This window comes from Grus americana, chromosome 1 (genome assembly GCF_028858705.1).
Source record: "Grus americana isolate bGruAme1 chromosome 1, bGruAme1.mat, whole genome shotgun sequence".
Taxonomy (NCBI): domain Eukaryota; kingdom Metazoa; phylum Chordata; class Aves; order Gruiformes; family Gruidae; genus Grus; species Grus americana.
The window spans coordinates 153,322,146-153,343,330 of record NC_072852.1 but is presented as its reverse complement, the minus strand read 5'-3'; the positions used below and the strand labels follow the sequence as shown (position 1 = coordinate 153,343,330).

The 21,185-nt window shown below is 43.8% G+C and overlaps 1 protein-coding gene across 3 annotated transcripts in view; it reads right to left on the bottom strand.

The window, feature by feature from the left end:
• Positions 1 to 16,543, bottom strand: part of TUBGCP3 (tubulin gamma complex associated protein 3) — a 68,459-nt gene extending 51,916 nt beyond the window's left edge. For all 3 annotated transcript variants that reach the window (XM_054801598.1, XM_054801579.1, XM_054801589.1), the window contains exons 1-4: positions 16,254 to 16,543; positions 4,384 to 4,491; positions 3,766 to 3,833; positions 333 to 410 (exon numbers count right to left, since the gene is read on the bottom strand). In XM_054801598.1, the coding sequence (XP_054657573.1) occupies positions 333 to 410; positions 3,766 to 3,833; positions 4,384 to 4,491; positions 16,254 to 16,329 (330 nt within the window). In that variant the 5' untranslated portion in view covers positions 16,330 to 16,543. The remainder of the gene's footprint in view (positions 1 to 332; positions 411 to 3,765; positions 3,834 to 4,383; positions 4,492 to 16,253) is intronic.
• Positions 16,544 to 21,185: the final 4,642 nt, after the last annotated feature.

Below are 21,185 nucleotides of genomic sequence, written 5' to 3'. Positions count from 1 at the left end.
CAAAGGAGGAATTTTGCTCTCCCTACTCCACTTCAAACTCATTAGAATGTGAGCAGAGATTACACCACCAAGCAGAAAGCAAACAAAGCCATTTAATAAAGTCACAACTTCATCTACAAATGTTGAACAGCTCATATTTTTACATTTACTTAGTATAAAAAAATTTACACAGAAAAAAATTGCAGATATGTGTCAAGTGTGTTCTTCCTTTCAGCCTCAGACACAAACACAACCTGAGGTGTTGGTTCAGCCTGGATAGTGATTCTTAATGATGTCTAAAATGTGACACACATTTACTGTTTCTCAGAAGTAACAAAGATCTCCTCACCTACCTTGTTAGACTGCTTACGTGGATCTTCACTAAGGCTAAGCAGGAGGTAGAGTATTGACCATTTGTTTTTCAAAATGCCCTTTAAAAAAAAAAGACATCCTGAAATTAGTTTAACTCTTGATAATAATTAATTTATATGTGTACATTTTAGTAGGCTGGATAATTTAAAAAAAAAATTTTGTTTTCCACCCAAGTAAGACCAACTCAGAGCCATGTTCTTGAGTAAACTGGGAATGTGCAGTGCAGCCTCTGTATTGCTAATTTTATGACTTTTCTCCACTGTGTTCAAATCATGAACTCTCACCTGCTCAGAGATCAGCAAGTACACTCAATTTAAAATTCATAGCTACTAAGAGGTTTATACAGAGTTGAACTTCTACCAGCTTTTCTACACACTCTCACTACTTAAAACACCTCAGATGTGGATGCTACTCTAACCTAAAGGTGAAGGAGGAAAACTCTTGGTACAATTTTAAGCAAAGAACTGTCTTTTCTCTACTTACTCTTTCATTCTCCTTCACAGGGAAGCTTCAAAAGTTTCAGGGTTTCAATTTCTATTACTTTAAATGCCATTTAAGAGAGCTACCAAAATTTTCACAGCTTAAGATAGAGACACTGTTAACGTGAAACTTGAGGAATATGCAATATAGTCTCTAGCAAAGAGACAAATAGCAGATACATACAGTTAGAATAACACTCTCAGCAGCTTTAGATCTCAGCAGAAAGCTTACCAGCAGAAGACAGAACAATGTTAAAGGCCAAGCTACAATAAGAACACTTTGAAGAATTATAGTAAATATTAAAATGTTTGATTTTAGATATGCATACGTTTCTAGAACTCCGTAGTTCTGTGTCACTAACGCTTGCACCTGAATTGATCAGGGACACAGAACCTTATAATGGACATTAAGTAATGGAGTAAGTCAAAGAAACTCATACAAGTTCTCTCACGATATAGATCAGGCTATGGTCTGGAATGTTAAGCAATGTTGAATATAAAGAAAGATTTAGTCATACCAAGATTCAGCAGAGATTCCATCCCTTAAGCAGCAATGTAATTCAGTGCTATCAGTCTTGCAAAAAGCACTTTCAAGGTCACTTTGAAATTCTCTTTCTTAAATACATTTTCATTCTCACCTTTTTCTATTTTTCGTGTTTCTCTTCAAATTATGCATTTTGTGTGTGTATGTTACATGGTATAAGAATTTTGGCCATAGAACATTTCTTTCTTCAGGACAGAGCCCACTAACCAAACCAACCAAAGCTCTATATTGTTGTATGAGAAGGAGACATTCTCTATTCTTATGTAGAGCAGAAGTCTATTATCTTCTGCTTTAATCTCAACAACAAGCAAAAAGTAGAGTTATCACATCTGTTGCAAATAACTAACCAATCCAGCAACTCATTAACAACTGGTGAAGAAGGAGCAGCAACATCACCACTTCTTCTACTGGCCAGGATGGAATAAGTCTAAGTGCCTGAAGAAGCACAGTTTGCTCAACTGGCAAGCTGCCACTAAAATAAGCACTGACCTCCTTTTCTCTTTAGAGTAATGGATGAAATGAAGTTAAAACAGATTCACACAAGGTTTTTTCTTTCTCTAGTTGCTTCCAAGAGATTTGCTGGAGGAAGAAAAAGCCTGGTTGATTCAGAAAATGCGTATTCCTTCTGTGCCCTTCCCTAAGCTCATGGGGAAAAGCAATGATTGTCCACCGTTAGGAATAAATCTAACAGCAGATTGAATAATAATTAGTAGAGTAAATTTTAAAGAAGGCAGTATTCAGATGATACAATTTCATGTACATGAGATGCTAGCACAGAAAAAGAAAGACAGAAGGTTGAAAGAACCTCAAACATTTGAGCAGGCAGCAAATTACGAGGAGATTGCTGATGTAAGCTTGTATTGCATTTGGAAGAATAATCAAACTGATATGAACACAGCAGCAAAGGCATTTTGTTTCAAAGATTACAGCCATCATGCTCTGCAGCTATGTTGCTTACCAAATGCAATGGTATAGCAACATAGTACATGAGATACAGAAACACATCATAGAAAATCTGTTTTAAAAGAGCAAGATCACACACCATAACACATGCAAGGAGAGGCTGAAACGAATGGCTGAGGTCATGGGTACAGGTGTCTGCAAACCAGTGACACTTGCTTCACTGTACAAACCAACACAAATATACAAACCCACAGGATAAGGAAAACAGGAAGAGTTGCACAGTAACTTTAGCTCCAAGCACTAACAAGCTAATCGATAAGTTAAGTATGGATGAGGGGAAGGGCAGAACCAAGTTCTGACTAGTAATACTCTCCACAGAATCACTTCTATGTAATCTGAAAAATCTTAGTATTATCCTGTAAAACTCAGCCATGATCTATCTATAAACTAATGAATAAAAAGCAGCAGAACAGAGAAAAACATTTCTCCTAAATACGAAGAGCACAATAAGGACAAATTTTCTGTTATATAGAAAACATCATCTTTTACAATCACTAACTTTTGTTGTCAAAAATCAGGTATGTGCAAATGACAACTGGGAATCTTATTTTTTTACTGCCTACCATATTCTACTGTGCTAAATACTCAATTTTATGGAGAATCCAGAACAGATTAGCAGCAGTCATTTTTCACCTACCTCAGCTAAATTTCTATCCTCACATCTTTGCCCCATTTCACCTGATCCATCTTCCAGCATCGTGGGCTTTCTATACATTAACATCTTATGTCAGTATATCAACATGCAGTATTCTTTGATTAACACTGGTGTTAGCAGAACCAAAGTCAGCAAACCCTTACCCTTCAACATTAAAGACTTGGAGCACTTAAACTCAGAAGCATGAGAACTATTTGAATGCTAGATTAATCAAATCAATATACTTGCAAGGCATCGCTGTAAAATAAATGATAACAAGAAAATTCATCATTTTTACATATAAAATGAACACCTCTACTTTTACAGAGTTCCTTCCTTCATATGAAGTGCCCCTTCGTGTAACTGGACTCAAACTAAAAGTGTAATCTTTATGCTTTTCTGATTTACAATTAAATCCAAATTAATTTCTAATTAATAGCACACAGCTCATCGTAAAAAAAAAAAGTAACCTGGTTTGGTTTGGTTTTGTTTTCACAAAAATTACAAAATGTTTGAGGTTGGAAGGCACCTCTGAAGACTGTCTAGTCCAACCCCTCTGCACAAAGCAGGGCTGTCTACAGCAGTTTGCCCATGACCGTGTCCCCTCAGGTTCTGACTGTCTCCAAGGATGGAGACTCCGCAACTTTCCTGGGCAACCTGTTCTAGTATTCAACCATCCTCTCAGTAAAAATATTGTTAATGACCCGAGCACTCTCCAAAACAACTCTATAACATCAAAAGGATGCATATGTGTGCTTTCAGTTTCTTTACTCTTTATACATTTATTACGCTACCTGTGAACTGAGTTTTCTGTAGAGTTCTGAAAACAAAGCAGCATCTGCTTCCCTTCTTTGTCGCACAACTAATAAAAAAAAGAAATATAAATTAAAAAATTGAAAGAAGTATAATAGTCATGTCTGAAATTATATATTTGTGGTAAATTGGAAAACGTACCCAAGAAAGCTTAATGATACTTAACTGTTTCACTCTACTCATACAGTTTTGCCTGTTTTCATGTTATCCGTATTCCAGCCCCGAAAATTCTTGCATCAGAAATGATGCAATGTAAGTACCTGCTTTTCTTAGAGCAATCAAGATATACACCTTCTAAATAAGAGCCCTTTTAAAGTCTAGTCTGCCATTCTGCAGGTTTTGGGAATTAGAATGTAACTGAAAGCAGATATGGGTTAGAGTATGCAGAAAAATCTGAGCTGTGAATACAAACAGTCACTCAAGAATACTAACTAGGGAATTAATGGAATTTCCAACATCAGATTTCCAGGGGGTGAACATTAATTAGGTAACTATCTGTGAGGCACAGTTGTCCCATTTTCAGAGGAATAAACTGATCAAATAATTTCTTGAAGAAACTTCCATTCCGATTTCTAAGAAAGAAACAAAGATGCACTTACGTTCTTTCTTGATTTTCTCTGCAACAAGAAATTCATCCCGTTCAACAGTGGGAGCAAAGTTGCTTCCAATAACTCTCACTGCATACTGAAACTGTTGGGCTGCATCAGCTGAAAGAAAAAAAAAAAAAGGAAAACTCTCTCAGTTGAGTGTTTAAGTACTATTAAAATAAAATTTTAAGAAGTTAGACATGAGATTATATTGCTGTGGCTGAATCCAGCATAAATGTACCTGGCTTAGATAAAATAATGTTATACTATAATCCTTAGACACACTTCTAACCAAAGGGCAGTGAAGTCCAGTTTACCCATGAGCATATCATAAATGCTATACTTCAAACACACTCACCTGTATACGCTCTGCAAAATAACTGCACCTAAATTTGTGAATAAGCCTTTCCCATTCTGTGCTGACAGAAGAGTCACTTAGGCCTACCCAGTTATTAGAGAGCATTAGCACAGTTCAACTGGCTCTGCCCTTCCCCACAGACTGAAATCATAGAATGGTTTTGGTTGGAAGGGTCCTCAAAGATCATCTAGTTCCAACCCCCCTGCCATGGGCAGGGACACCCTCCACTAGACCAGTGTAGGACTTGGCACAAAGTCAGGCAATTCAGCTCACGCATAGGAACAATATAGCCATGTTCACCAGGCACCCAAACTGGATTATCCCACCTGTGGACCTTTATTCAGAAACCCACAACAGCGGTTTTACCAGTTTGTGTGTTACTTTTAGGTTTCGTTTTGGTTTTAAAACACATTAAATGGTTTCACCACTTGGGTTCATAGCCAGCTCAGAGATATCGGCATCGTATCCCAGTGCATAATGTAAATCCTAATGTAGAGGTCACAAGCCAGTGACCTCCCTCCACTGCTCCTTCTTCATGCAATAATTATATTTTTAATATTGTTGCTGAACAGTACCATTTTAATGCAAGTATCTCTGCTTTCTGGGAAGATTAACAGTCCAGTAACACTGAGATAGCATTGCGGTTTAACTCCAACTGGCAGCTAAGCACCACGCAGCTGCTCACTCCCCTCCTCCACCAGTGGGATGGGGGAGAGAATCAGAAGGGTAAAAGTGAGAAAACTCATGGCTTGAGATAAGAACAGTTTAAGAATTGAAATATAACAACAACAATAAATTGTAGTGACAAGGAAAATAAAAAAGATAAATAAAACCCAAGAAAAACTAGCGATGCAAATGAAAAACAATTGCTCACCACTCACCAACCAATGCCCAGCCAGTCCCCGAGCAGCGATCCCCACTCCCTGGCCAATTCCACCCCCAGTTTATATGCTGAGCATGACACCATATGGTATGGAACATCCCTTTGGCCAGTTTGGGTCAGCTGTCCCAGCTTTGTCCTATCCCAATTTCTTGTGCACCTCAAGCCTACTCACTGGCGCTTCCATGAGAAGCTGAAAAGTACTTAGTACAAGCACTATGTAGAAACAACTGAAAACATGAGTGTGTTATCAACATTATTCTCATACTAAATCCAAACAGAGCACTAAACCATCTGCTAGGAAGGAAATTAACTCTACCCCAGCTGAAACCACGACAGTATCCACCCTTTATTCTACACCATATATTTCCCAATACATTCCAATTAATCGCTACCACTTTTCCTGTCTTTTGATACATACGCACAGATATCACTCCCTTAGTCTATAGGCCATCCCTCTAAAACAACCATTGAGGTCATTCAGACCAAGACTTTGGGCTCCATCTGTCAAAACAGTCCTTCAGGGCAGGAGAGATGATGTGTGCTGTTGGATTGTTGCATGCTGAAGCCACTTCTGGTTCATTATTGCTGCACTTTGCTCAGTTTCATCAAATCTGGGTGATTCTTACTGTAATACCATTGATAAGGCATATAGCCACTATAGAAGTGATGATATACAGTATTATATAGCAATTAATATCATCAAATTTAGATCATTGGCTATTCTCACCCAAAATCAAATCCCCTTGAGGTACACATCAGACTTCTCCATCCTTCTGCATCACCCACCAAGTACACCCAGGTCCTTGAGCAAAAGCAATCCCATGGATGGGTCTGGGGTTGTGGGTTTTTTTTTTTTCTTTTCACAGAAGGGTAGGGGTTGGAAGGAATCTCTGGAGATCATCTAGTCCAACCCCCCCTGCTAGAGCAGGATCACCCAGAGCAGGTTGCACAGGATTACATCCAAGTAGGTTTTGAATATCTCCAGAGAAGGAGACTCCACAGCCTCTCTGGGCAGCCTGTTCCAGTGCTCGGTCACCCTCAGAGTAAAGAGGTTTTTCCTCGCATTGAGATGGAATTTCCTGTGTTCCAGTTTGTGCCCATTGCCCCTTGTCCTGTCACTGAGCACCACTGAAAAGAGTCTGGCCCCTTCCTCTAGACACCCACCCTTTAGGTATTTATAAGTGTTGATAAGATCCCCTCTCAGTCTTCTCTTCTGCAGGCTAAACAGACCCAGCTCTCTCAGCCTTTCCTCATACGAGAGATGTTCAAGTCCCATCATCATCTTCATAACCCTCCGCTGGACTCTCTCCAGTAGTTCCCTGTCTGTCTTGAACTGGGGAGCCCAGAACTGGACACAGGACTCCAGGTGTGGCCTCACCAGGGCAGAGCAGAGGGGGAGGATAACCTCCCTCGACCTGCTGGCCATGCTCTTCTGAATGCACCCCAGGATACCATTGGCCGCCTCGGCCACGACTGCACACCGCTGGCTCATGGAGAGCTTGTTTTACATCTTGTCCTACTTGGGCTGGCCCAAGGGCTACTGTGTGAACAGTCTCCCGTTTAATTTGTTCAAAGGCTTGTTGTTGCTCAGGACTCCACTTGAAATTGTTCTTCTTCCAGGGGCTTACAATCAGACTGTAATTTGGAATAGGCACTCTCCAGAAACCCACAACACCTAAGAAAGCTTGTGTTTCCTTTTTGTTGGTCAGTGGAGACATAGCTGCTATTTTGTTGATCACATCCATTGGGATCTGATGGTGTTGATCTTGCCATTTATTTCCTAAAAACTCAATCTCCTGTGCAGGTCCCTTGACCTTACTTCATTTTATAGCAAAATCATCTTTCAGAAGGGTTTGGACTATTTTTTCCCCTTTCTCAGAAACTTCTCCTGCTGTGTTGCCCCATATGAAGATGTCATCAGGTCTGCAGGTGCTCCAGAGCTTCACCCTGTTCCAGTGCAGTCTGGATCAGTCCATGGCAAATGGTGGGGCTGTGTTTCCACCCCCCGGGGCAGTCAATTCCAGGTGTACTGGACAACCTGCCAAGTCAAAGTAAACTGTGGCCTGTACTCTGCCACCAAAGGGATGGAGAAAAACACATTCGTGATATCAGCTGTGGCGTACCACTTGGCTGCCTTTGACTCCAGTTCATACTGAAGTTCCAGCATGTCTGGCACAGCAGTACTCATGGACAGCGTGACTTCATTCAGGCCACGATAGTCTACTGTCAGCCACCACTCTCGACAGGACTTCCACACTGGCCATATGGGACTGTTAAACAGTGAGCAAGTTCTGCTGATCACTCCCTGGCTCTCCAGTTGACAAATCAGCTTATGGATGGGAATTAGGGAGTCTTGGCTGGTGCAGTATCGCTGCTGGCACACCGCTGTGGTAGCGATTGGCACCTGTTGTTCTCTGACCCTCAGCAACCCCACAACAGAAGGGTCCTCCAAGAGACTGGGCAAAGTAGACAGCTGTTTAATTTCCTCCGACTCCAAGGCAGCTACGCCAAAAGCCCATCGGTACCTTTTTAGGTCCTTGAAATACCCTCTCCTGAGGTAGCCAAGGATGTGCTGGACCTTCAAGGACAGTTTCTCCACAGCTGAGACAAGGGAGGAAGAGAGCCTTTCTTTGTATTGTCAGAGTCGGCCAGCCACTTCACCCACTGTTGGTGCCTCTTTGCCTTTCCAGTCCATTACTGCCAGTGAGTTGGCATATGATGACGGTGTGCTCCATACAAACTTCCACCACATGGGTCTTTTGCATCGGACTTCATCAGAATCTGTGGGTAACTGCACATTGTGTGGGTCGTGATAAACCATCTCCCGCATGGCTAATTCCCTCAGGTATTGGATACCTCTCTCCATGGTGGTCCACTTGCCTGGCTGACACACATCATCTTCACTGGAAGGACACCTTTCCCTCACACCTGAAAGAAGTTGCCTTCAGAGGCTGGGGGTTTGTGTCTTCCTCCCGGTCGCCTTGTCAATGCCCCCCTTCCCTAGACAGGGATCCCAGCTGCTTGGCCTCCCTACCCTCTGATTCCAGGCTACTGGCCCCATTATCCCAGCATCAGAACAGTCACGTAACGATGTGCTTGCCCGGATGGTGGCTGAAATCTTTTTGCGTATCTCGCAGCTGGCTCAGGGACAGGGATTGGGTGATTACCTCTGGTTCTGCCTCTTCCTCCTGTTCTTGTGATGGTCCTGGTTCATCGTCATCCATTACTAAGTGAACTGATTTTTTTGCGTATTATTTTTTCTGTATAGGGGCAACTGACACTGGCATGGGTTGGTTTTTTGGTTCAGCTGCAGTGCCTGTTGCCAGGGCTTGAGTAGCCACAGTGCCCGTCACCGGCGCTGGAGCAGCCATCTCTGTTTTCCCTCTCCTCCCCCTGAGGGTGCTGCCTACTATTGAGCAGTGTTTGGTAGATAGTGGCCAGGGCCCAGCACAGTGCAGCGAGCTGTGCCTCCTTGGAATAGCCACAGCATTTTTCTTTCAAACATTCTATCACTTTAGGAGGGCCCTGCAGTTGTTTTGAAGTTCCAAACCACTGGAGGTAAGAAGGTCTCTAGACGCCTGTCCTATTCTCCCACATGCCACGCCACCCATGACTATCCAGTCTTGGGGCAGATCTCTGGATGGTATTCTTAAAACAATTTTTTGTAACTACACAAGACCAGAAACACGTTCAGGAGACATAGCAGTAAGAGGATGCTGGCTTGAACACCCCAAGGATATTCAAAATTCTCAAAAGCTGCTGTAGCCAGCCTGAAGGAAAAAGGAGAGGTGAAAGAGTGGGAGAAAGCATTCCCCCCCAACTTCCCCACAGATTGGGTGGGATTATTAATAAATTCTGGGAGATGTCATCCGAGGTACGGGCAGGACAGCAATGCCACACACAAACACCAGCTTAACTCCATGACCAGTGATGCTGCCATATCATAAGGCAGTATTACACAGTACAGCAAAATGAGAATCCTGATGCCTCTCTCAGAGGTGATAAACAGTGCCTCAGGGAATACATACAGCAAGTAAGGATTTATATAACACAACCTTGTGAACAAACAAAACACCATTGTGACCAGCGACTAATATAATAAATGCATATAAACAAATTTGTTTTAACACACTCTGGTTGGATCTGTCATTATCTCAACCCTTCTAGCCCCATGTTGGGCACCAAAAAGGACTGTCGTGGTTTAGCCCCAGCCAGCAGCTGAGCACCACGCGGCTGCTTGCTCCCGGTTGGATGGGGAGGAGAAAAAGATAAAACTCATGGGTTGGGATAAGGACAGTAAAGGGAGAGGAAAATAGCGACAACAATACTAATAAAAGAATATACAAAGCAGGTGATACACAATGCAATTAGCTCACTGCCTAGAACTCGATGCCCATCCTATCCCTGAGCAGCAGCTCCTCCTTCGTGGCCAGTTCCTTTGTATACTGAGCATGACATTGTATGCTATGGAATATATCTCTTTGGCTAGTTTGGGTCAGCTGTCTTGGATGTGTCCCCTCCTAGCTTCTTGTGAAAAATAACTCTATCCCAGCCGAAAACCAGGACACCCAACAAACCCACCAAATAAAACCCAAACCACACACACTCACATGCCTTTCCTTACTTAGAAGTCGTCCACAAACTTTGAAGCCCAACACAAGAAACATAACTATACTTTAATTCTGGCAATAATGCTGGCTCTTGTATTGTCAGTAAACAGATTTTTTTGAGGAATGTCCCACTAGACTATCAGCAACTCAGTCACATAATCTTCTCAGAACTTTCCTCTCACTACAAATTTTTGCCCAACTTGTGAACTTGCATTTGCTTCTGTTATTAGCATAGGTAAAACCCCCTCCATACCACCTTTTGAATGAACTCTCCGCTTTCCCCCCCACCATGAAATTTTTAGATCTATTGAGGTAGTTCAGAGCTTAAAAAACCCCAAACAAACAGCAATAACAAAACCCCCACAGACATTACAGAGATTAAGTTAAGGCCAATGTATGGACTTCAGTTAGCAAAGTACTCTCTGAAAACTGAAATACCACTTTCTAGAGCATACACACCTCCAGAAGCACTTTGGCACACAAAAATCATTTTAGGATTCAAAACTAAACAGATGTAGCTTCAATATTTACAGCAATATGATTTGATACCATCGGATACATTAAGAGGTCTTAAAACTGACAAGCCTGTACGGCAGTCTACAAAGTCTCTGACAAAGATTACCAAGAGATTTGTGAAACACAGCTAACAAGAAGCTTTTTGTCAGAAGGATTAAATTCACTGCCCAAAGAGAGGCATGCAACCCTGTGTAACTGCCGGAGTCCACAAATAAGGGAAAAAAAAAAAATCATGGAAATCACCGCACAGGCAGGCAAGCTCTCCACAAGACCAGGTATTAGTGTAAAAGTGAGGTGGATAGCTTGGATAAACACAGAAAGATTGGTGAAGCATAACCAGTACACTAGTTCTTAGACACCACGAGGACATGAAGAAGAAAGAGGTTAGCAACGGCTCCAACTGCAGAGCACAGAAGTCCCCAGCTAACCACAGTAGGTGACTGAGGACACACAGCGCCATGGGAAGTTAGCTTTAAGCCCTTGAACTTGAGAACTGGCTAAAGCACAGGAAGAACAAAGAGCTTTCAAACCTTAGTTCTACCAAAAAAAAAAAAAAGTTGAGGTAGATTTTTAAAAAAAAAAAATTTAAATTGAGTTCTTCAACATAACTCAGCAGACTTTGTAATGAATTTCTCAGAAGCAGAGCTGTTTGAGAACAAACAGTAACTAGGCCTATGCAGCTGACTGATTTTGGAAACTAATCAAGCTATCTACTTAGCTTATGGTCTCAAAAAAGTTGGGAGAGAGAGAGAGAATAACCTCACTGCTGGGAGCCTCTGCAGTCACATTCCATCATAGCACAAACTCACTTCAACATAAATGTTTAACAAGTGTGGAAGGTGTAGGCTTTCTAAGGCCATCACAGGCATAAGCAAAAGAATCCCCAGCAGACAATAGACTCCATCAGGTTTATGGAGGACTTCAGGCATGGGGTCACAGAATGTAGACACAGATGTAGAGTAAGACCACTCATCCCACATTAGCTGTAAGTGCACTATTGCAATATAAACATTATATAAACAGAATCCTTCAGCTCCTTCTGAAGCCATAGCTTCCTCACAGACATAATAAAACACAAGTGCTGAGAAGGAACATAGCCAAGTAAATCAAACCTTCTGAAGTACAAACCTTCTAAGTACAAATTCAGGGAACGTACAGGCAGGAAGAATCATTAAATCAAATCTCAACTCCTTCCTATTATTCACCCATTACATTTCACCCAATTGCATCAGTACCTCGTATTTTACTAGAGCACTTATTTCAGGAAGGTATCAAAAGCTAGGATTTCAAGAAACTCACAGCAGGCTAACTACATAAATGGTTAAAGATGACTGTTTGTACCTAGCTCCAGCTTCTTGTTACTAATTTTTACTAGAAATTTCTCTAATAAATTTAAAGATCTCTTAAGTATCCAAGCTTTTTTCCCTAAACGTTGTAGAAGTAATTGAACATTATAAATTGCTTACCAAAGACTAAACTGATAATACTAGTAAAGCTTGCTTCAAAAAAAGAGGCTGCTTTGTATATGCATGTTCTAACTTCCTCAGTACACACGGAGGAGAAAAGCTGCACATAGATCACACACAAATACCATAATTCAAACTTATCCTGTGCTGAAAGGAACTAGAGCTACAAGCTTGAAAAACAGTAAGATGCTAAATAACTTGTCTGGTGGTTCCCTTACCACCTAGGGATACATGCATCTACCTCAACACAGAAGATGCTGGTACTAACAAAATTCCCTTATTGTCTTTATTTGTTCCCTGGACATAGAAACCAGGGAGACAGGGAACAACCACCATACACAACTTTCACGACTGACATGTCTTTCACAGACTTTTTGATTTATCAGTCCCTACATAGTTTAAATCAATAGCTGAGCTGATGACAAACTAACATACGTACTACAGTTGACTGTTTCAAGAGAAGTCTTACATTAGAAGGGTGAGCCTTCAGTGCTGGAGTCCCTCATAACACAGGAATAAAAAGCAGGACAAGGATGAGCTTCCTATCTGTCACGTGCAGAAAAATATGGGTGATGGTAAACATGGCAGACAACTCACACTATTTTTTTTTAAAGCTGTTACTTCAAAGAAGTCCTCATATAACCCACAAGTGAAAGATGTAGTGGGCTGCAGGTTGCATGCAGCAGCTTACCGTGCTTTTGGGCAAATTTTCCCCTTTCATTAGTCACACACACACATGAGATTTCAGTTATGTGAGGAGAATCCCAGCATACAGAAATAGGTTCAACTTTTTTTTTTTAAAATAACAAAAATCAGAGTTCTTGTCCATGTTTTCACACATACTGCTTGCAAATAAAACTATTATTGCAGTCAAAAAAGACAGAGATGTATAGAAACTATGGCTTCAAAAAGAAGGCTAGATCCAAAGTTGGTAGAAGTGAGCCACCTCTCCTCAATATTGATACCCTGACTGATAAACAGAGAGGTTTCTTCTCACGCTCTGTTTAAGTTTTAGGTCACAGAGCCAGATAAGATACTCGATACCAAGAAACAAGCTTAGACTGAGTTTAGATCGCAGTCTCTTTCAAATCTAAGAAAGGGAGTCATGAACAAAATAGGATTAGGCAATACAGAAATAATGCCTCACAGAGGCCTCCACTACTCCAATAAAGTAAGACAATCTCTTTTTCAATTTTTTTTTTTTTTTTAAATTTTTGGAAGCAGAACTAGCATGATAATCTGAGATTTCTGGTAGCAAAAAGTTTGAAGTGCTCATAAATAAGAACATATACCAATTGTATTAGAAAAGGTTTCCCAGGGATGTTAAAAGCAAGACACGGCTTTAAAAGCAAAGCTATAACAGCACCTTAGAATTGTAGGCTGATGTGAAATACCCTTTAATATACAATTAAACCAGTTGCTAGAAGAAACGTGGTTTCATAAAAACACAAGAGATATTAAACAGCTTAGAAGCTACGATTGATTTGGGAAAGAGTAGAGACTTGCCACATCCCGATAAAATCTCACACCAGGAATTCCTGTCACAGAATTATAACAGATTGACAATTCTGGAAATGGGAAATTTATGGTCTTGCAAAAGACTTAAACATGCAATGGAGACAGAAAGGATGTTGGAAAAAAAAGAACACAAAACACAGCAATCAACAGCTGTTGATCATAGAATCATTTAGGTTGGAAAAGACCTTTAAGATCATTGAGTTCAACCAGTCAACAGAATTTTGTTCCTGTGAAGGAGTCCCTATTCAACATTTCAGTGAAGACAAATTTCAACTTCTTCCAAACTCTTCCAAGCTTCTCAGATACATCGTAGAATCACAGAAGGGTTTGTGTTGGAAGGGACCTTCAAAGACTATCTAGTGCAACCCTCCTGCCATGGGCAGGGACACCCTCCACTAGACCAGGTTGCCCAAAGCCCCATCCAACCTGACCTTGAACGCTTCCAGGGAGGGGGCATCCACAGCTTCTCTGGGCAACCTGTTCCAGTGCCTCACGACCCTCACAGTGAAGAATTTCTTCTTAACATCTAATCTAAACCTACCCTCTTTCAGTTTAAAACCAGTGCCCTTCGTCCTGTCACTTCAGGCCTTGGTAAAAAGTCTCTCTGTCATTCTTATAAGCTCTCTTTACCTACTGAAAGGCCACGATAAGGTCTCCCCAGAGCGAGCTTTCTCTTCTCCAGGCCGAACTCCTCCAACTCTTCTCAGCTTTTCTTCACAGGAGAGTTGTTCCAGCCCTCTGACCATTTTCATGGCCCTCCTCTGGGCCTGCTCTAACAGGTTCACGTCCTTCTTGTACTGGGGACCCCAGAGCTAAACACAGTACTCCGGGTGGGACCTCATGAAAGCAGAGTAGAAGGGGAGAATCACCTCCCTTGAACTGCTGGTCATGCGTCTTTTTATGGAGCCCAGGATACGATTGGCTTTCTGGGCTGCAAGCGCACATTGCTGGGTCACGTCCAATTTTTCATCTACCTGTATCCCCAAGACGTCCTCTGCAAAGCTGCTCTCAATCCATTCATCCCTCAGGCTGTACTGATACTGGGGATTGCCTCGACCCATGTGCAGGACCTTACACTCAGCCTAGTTGAACTTCATGAGGTTCACACGGGCCTAACTCCTCAAGCCTGTCAAGGTCCATCTGGTTGCATCCCTTCCCTCAAGCATATCAGCTGCACCACTCAGCTTGCTGTCATCTGCAAACCTGCTGAGAACATAATCAGTACCACTGTGTCATTAATAAAGATATTGACCAGCATCGGTCCCCATACAGCCCCCTGAGGGACACCACTTGTTACTGATCTCCATTTCAACATTGACTGCAACTCTTCGAATGCAGCCAGCCAGCCAGTTCCTTATCCATTGAATAGTTCATCCATTAAACCCATATCTTTCCAATTTAGAGACAAGGATGGCACATGAGACCATGAGGTGATGTCTCCAAAGGTGCAAACATAATGTTTGAGAGAGACAAGTATATTTCCACCTTGTCACTTATTTTCTAGACTTTTAAAATAACAGTAATTCACTTACAGGCCATGTTTTAGTCAGTTTGAACCCAATTCTTTACAACAGGTCAATATGCAAAATTACTAGTTACTGTCATGGAAATAACTAAACGTAACCAGGAATGACTTGTTAGAAGAGAGTGGCACAGAAGGAGAAAAGAACACATAAGAGACTACTAATAAGGAAGAAATACATCTCTCATACAAGAAAACAGATACAACAAAAGCTATGGCATGATTTTGTCTGGTGAGCAATTATAAACAGAGCAACTTAAAAAGGAGACTTAGCAGATGCACCTCTTCCTTTCCATCCTCCAGCTGCTTACTAAAAACAGCGTCTTTGCCTTCATCGCAACAGACAGAAACTTACGCAAACAGGCAAGAGATTCATTCCCTTGCTGGAGGATCACAGCCAGGAGCTGTAAAATGCAGAGGACCTGTGGAGGACCTAGCGGTTGTCAATGGCTCGACTTGAGCAGACACCAGAGGAAGGCGGAGATTCCTGAACGTAGACGCGAGCCACCTTTCGCCCCCAGCACCCCGGGAGCGGGGCCCCGCTCCCCACAAGAGGGGAGCGCCCTTCGCAGCCAGCGAAGCGCTCTGGGGGAGGAGGACGAGGACACTGAGGCACCGCAAGCCAACCTCCCTGCCACAGGGCTCCGCAGCCCCGGCTCACGGGACCGCTGCTGTGCCCGGCCGGCAGCAGAGCCGCCCGGACGCCAAGGGCGGATCGCCCGGGCTGCCTGGCCCCGCCGGGCCGGGGCGGGCGGCAACACGTTTCCCGCCGAGGGGGCGAGGGGGACGCCCTTGGCGGCCGGTCTGGCGGGGCCGGCACCTCTCCGCCCGGCGGCGACGGCGGTGGCGCCCCCCTGGCACCCCCTCGCCCCCACCCCCCTCCCCCTGGGTCTCGCACACCCTCCTTGCCCCCTCCACCCTCCTTCCCCCCCCCCCCGCCCGGGTCGTGGGCTCCAACGGCTGCCGGCGGGAGGAATGGCGTGGGATTGGGAGGGGTGAAAGCCGTTACCTTCGCTTTTGCCCAGGATGCGGCAGCAGAGGTTCTGCAGCAAAACGTTGGGGGATTTTTGGTCCGGAGTCGCCATCGCCGCCCGGGAGGCAGGAGGTGGTATGGGAGGGGAAACCAGCGGCAGAACCGGGGGCACGGCGGGATGACAGAGGAAGAGGCGGGGGGTGGGGGGAGAGAAAAGGCGCCCCCCGCTCAGCAGCGCAAGGACCCGACGACACCTCCAGCCCCGGCCGCCGCCGCCGCCTAAGGCGCCATTTTAACAGAACCCGCCGAAAGCCGCAGCGGCGGCAGCCCAGCACCCACAATGCCCCTGCGCGCGGGGTGGCATCGGAGCGCGCAGCCACGAACACACTCCGCCGTGCCGCCGCCGCCGCCCAGAGGTTCCGGGGCAGGCGCCGACACTTCCCGGCCCGCGGCAGCCCTGTGCGGAGGCTGAGCTGCCGCCGGGCCCGGCACACCCCCGGGAGAGGGCACGCAGGGCCCCAGGGAGGCCCGGACATCCTGAGGCAATTTGGCGGTGACCAGGCCTAGGCCACCGCTGCGAGGCCTACAATGCGTGCGCCAGCCCTGGACAAAAATGTCCCCCAAATTCCCAAAAATGGAAGTAGAAAATTGCCATCCCGTAACAGCTTTCCATTTTTGGAAAACGTCCTCTCATTGTCCGATTAACACACAGACTGGAGATACTTGTTTCTTTCATGTCTGTGCAGAGATGGCTGCTGAGTGGTTGCTCCCCAAAGCTCACACACCTCGGTTTTGTACAGAGAGCTTTTTGTACGTTTCAAGGACGGAAGGTTAACTTCACAAGAGATTGAGATTGGACTAAAATTCTCATGTCTTTATGTGGCACATAGGGCATGTACGAGGGCTTGGGGGGTACATCTTAAACCATTATCAAATTAAGGGGTGTCTCTTTTCACATTATAATTGTACTATAATCATAGAATCACAGAGTGATTTGGGTTGCAAGGGACCTCAAAGACCATCTAGTTCCAACCCCCCTGCCATGGGCAGGGACACCCTCCACTAGACCACGTTGCCCAAAGCCCCATCCAACCTGGCCTTGAACACTGCCAGGGATCCAGGGGCAGCCACAACCTCTTCGGGCAACCTGTTCCAGTGCCTCATCACCCTCACAGTGAAGAATTTCTTCTTAACATCTAATCTAAATCGACCCTCTTTCAGTTTAAAGCCATTACCCCTTGTCCTGTCACTACACTCCCTGATAAACAGTCCCTCCCCATCTTTCCTGTAGGCCCCTTCAGGTACTGGAAGGCCGCAATTAGATCTCTCCGGCGCCTTCTCTTCTCCAGGCTGAACAACCCCAACTCTCTCAGCCTGTCCTCACAGGAGAGGTGCTCCAGCCCTCTGATCAGCTTCGTGGCCCTCCTCTGGACTCTCTCCAACAGCTCAATGTCTCTCCTGTACTGGGGCCCCCAGAGCTGGACACAGTACTCCAGGTGGGGTCTCACAAGAGCAGAGTAGAGGGGCAGGATCACCTCCCTCGACCTGCCCGTCACGCTGATTTTGATGCAGCCCAGGACACAATTGGCAAAGAAGTTAGGTTACTTTTGGGCAGCTTGTTTCAGCAGTTGGTGGGTCCTCAGATGCTTCCCTTATCTTAGTTCTTTGTTTTAATTACAACGTGAATCTTCAAGGCCCCTGCGTTAGCCCCTATCGATTCCTGGCATTCTTTTACAACTCTCCTCTGGCCGTTTGTCACCACCCTCACCCATCCCTCAAAAACCTGGGGAGCTGAGGCTCACCCATTCCTCCCTGGAGAAGAACAAGCTAGGTGTGGCCATGGGGGGCCTGCACCTGCTGTAATTCCCTCCCTTGGGGAGTCAAGGCACGTGGGTAACTTTTCCACACAAAGTAGTTACGAATCAGTGCGGATCTGGAAAAATATGTGAAGATCCTCAACCCACATCTTCCCTGCACCACTTGGTCTTGCGGCTGTGCAGCCCCTGTCCCCTGGGGAGGTCTTGGTCTCTGGCCGGCTGGGCAGAGTGGGGTGCGCGGGCAGCATGGGGTGTGGGGGCAGCAGGCTCCTGGCTGGACTGCGGGTGCTCCCAGCGACCTGCTCCTCAGGCTTGTCACCTCCTAACACAGACACTGACTTTCCAAGATGTCTGTCTTCCATTTCTTTTATTTGATAAATTCATGCTGGTGTCGTCCCACAAGCATGGTCCGGTACCCGGTGTGCAATAAGCCGGTCTTACACACAGAGCCGAGATATTTATTTATTTCATGTTTGTGCACAGATGCGTGCTAGGTGGTAATTCCACAAAGCTAGCACACTACACAAAGAAACTACAACATATTTATCTCGTTACATGATTAGAAAAAAATGTCTAAATTTACTTTCATTGGTTAGTAATTACTATATCATCTACTATTGGTTAAACATATTAAAATTAGCACGTGTGCTCCTGAAGGGGGGGAGGAGGTAATTTGCATCATCCTTCAATTGAGTTGGTGGTCGTGATCCCCCCCTGCCTTTACCTTTCCCCCAGTTACTGCAGATTTTTGTTGACTTCATGCTTCCTTGACAATTATCCAGCTCGGTGCCTTCTGGGGCAGGATGTTCCCTTTTTATCAGTCTCTCAGCTCCTCTTCAAGGATAGTCCTTAGCAAGGCAGCTCCTCTTCAAGGATAGTCTTTAGCAAGGCATGCATTTTATATGAAGCAATCAGGCTTACAAAATAAAGCTGTTGATCAATGGTCCTCCTTAGAAAACTAATGCAGTATATTTAATTCTAAATTAAACAGTGCCACTATAACCTAGGCATTGACCCAAACATATATTTTTACTTAGTCTACATTGGGTCAGACCCAAAATACATAATTTGGGAATAATTATTCTCCCTGTGCTGCTGGAGTTGGCTGCTAACTCACCTCTGCTCTGTCCCATAAGAGGTGCTTTGAAACACTGCAGCAGCCAGGTGGGTTTGGTGCACCACTGGCTGTAAACAAATATATTCCTGCTCTGCAAAACACTTTCTGGCAGCCCCTGTGGGCTTCATTATCTCTGTGTAGCCACAATTTTGTGTGTATGCCTTCTACAGACACATACCTGCAGGCCTTTCATCATAAGAAGATTATAGATGTAAAAAAAGGCTCATCACTAGCATTACTGGTAGAAGCTAATCATGATGGCGAGCTGAGAACTGAAATTCGTTGAGGATGTATGGTGTTTTGTTACTGGGAGTATTGTCGTAGGAGCATCATAGTCTTACCATTTCCATTATAACTCTTCAAATCCTGTTGATGCTTTCTTTAGAGTCTTTTGAGAAGTAAAGTAGAACCCCAAATTACTAAAGTTATCAGAACTTTATCCCATGTGAATAAGGGGCAGTTGTAAGCTGCATCTCTAATAATTCTGAAGGAAAGACTTCGAAGATGGTGTGACTTTTTTTTTGTACTGAGCAGCAGAACAATCTCTGTTTCATTCCCCACCAAAGCAAAGGCAGTCATTGTCCTACAAAGAGCCAGTGACTCACTGCTGCTGACGGTCACTTCAGATTTAGATTCCGTCATGGAAGGTGTTCATCTATCAAGCAGCGTATGATTGTTCACATGTGAAAAAAAAACCAAACCCCTTTGGCAGTAAGTGGCATTCCTTTACAAAATCATTAAATTCCAAGGGAATCCAGTCACTCACAAATATCCTGTTACTGCTTTTAAGTGGATATTACTAATTCTTTCTGGTCATGCCGGTCATTTTACTTATGGCAATTGTGTCACCATTCTGAAATGAGAATACATTACGGAGCAGCACAATAAGAACATGCCATTAAAATGGGCTTTCTCATGTGTGCCTGCAAGCAAAAGTACAATTACTAATCTAAGCTTTTCAATTTCAGCAAAACCACATCCTTCGTTATGCTTCTGACGCACTGTAATAGCCAACCATTCTGTTACATTACTGGGAATGGATTCTTTCATTTCTAGCTTCTTTTTCCTAAGGAAAATTGAGCTTATACAGTTATTCTGTGTGTCAGCGCCTCCTCACAACTGTCAGATCTCTTGACCAATTTCAAACAAATTTACTAGAGGGACAGCGTTCTTAAAGATAACAGCTTAATAAAAATGTTATGGAATTCAGTGGCTGAGAGTACTAAGGGCCAAGTTAGTGGAAAAGAAGTGCAAGGAAAACTTCGTTCTCCCTGTTGTGTTTGCTATTAGCAAACCGGGTGATTGCTATGCACACCCTGGATAGCTGGGTATGTGCACCTGGCTCTGAACCAGCTACTTCTTGCCCAGCCTGGTAGTTGGGTCATGCAGGAACTGAAGCTGTAAGGGACACAGAGACCTCTGGAAATAATGTGGAAAGTAGTCAGAAAGAGGCAAGAGGGATGCAAATCGCTTCGTTAGTTCTACTGCTCACAGATCTCCTTCCTTTTTTTCTTAATGAAAAGAATTAATCCTGCAATCCTGTTTAGAAATGCTAATTCTGACAAGGCAGGTTGCTAGCATATGCAGGTTATTGTGGTTTTACCAACTCCAGTACAGCTATGATCGCTTAAATCAGCTTAGGATGTCCCTCAGCATTTTTATGGACATAAAGAATCATACCTTAATTTGTTTCATGTTTGAAAAATGAGAAAGAAAAAATATCAACTTTTTCTTACCGTATAGCTATAACCTTAGTTGACCTCGCTGCTTGGCCTCTGAGCATTGCACAATTAAAAAAAAAAAAGTAATTGCTGTTCAGATTTTTCATAGTACAGAAAATCCATCATTTAGCATAGTTAAATGCATGCTTTTGAAAGTATGACAGTGACTTACAAGGAATTCAGTTTATCCATAGAAGCTTAAAGAGACTTGCATTCAGAGCTGCTACATAAAGACCGTATTTCTAATAGTAAATAGCTTTATAACAGAAGAACATACAATGAGATCCAGCAGGAGATGGAAGCTGAAGCTTGC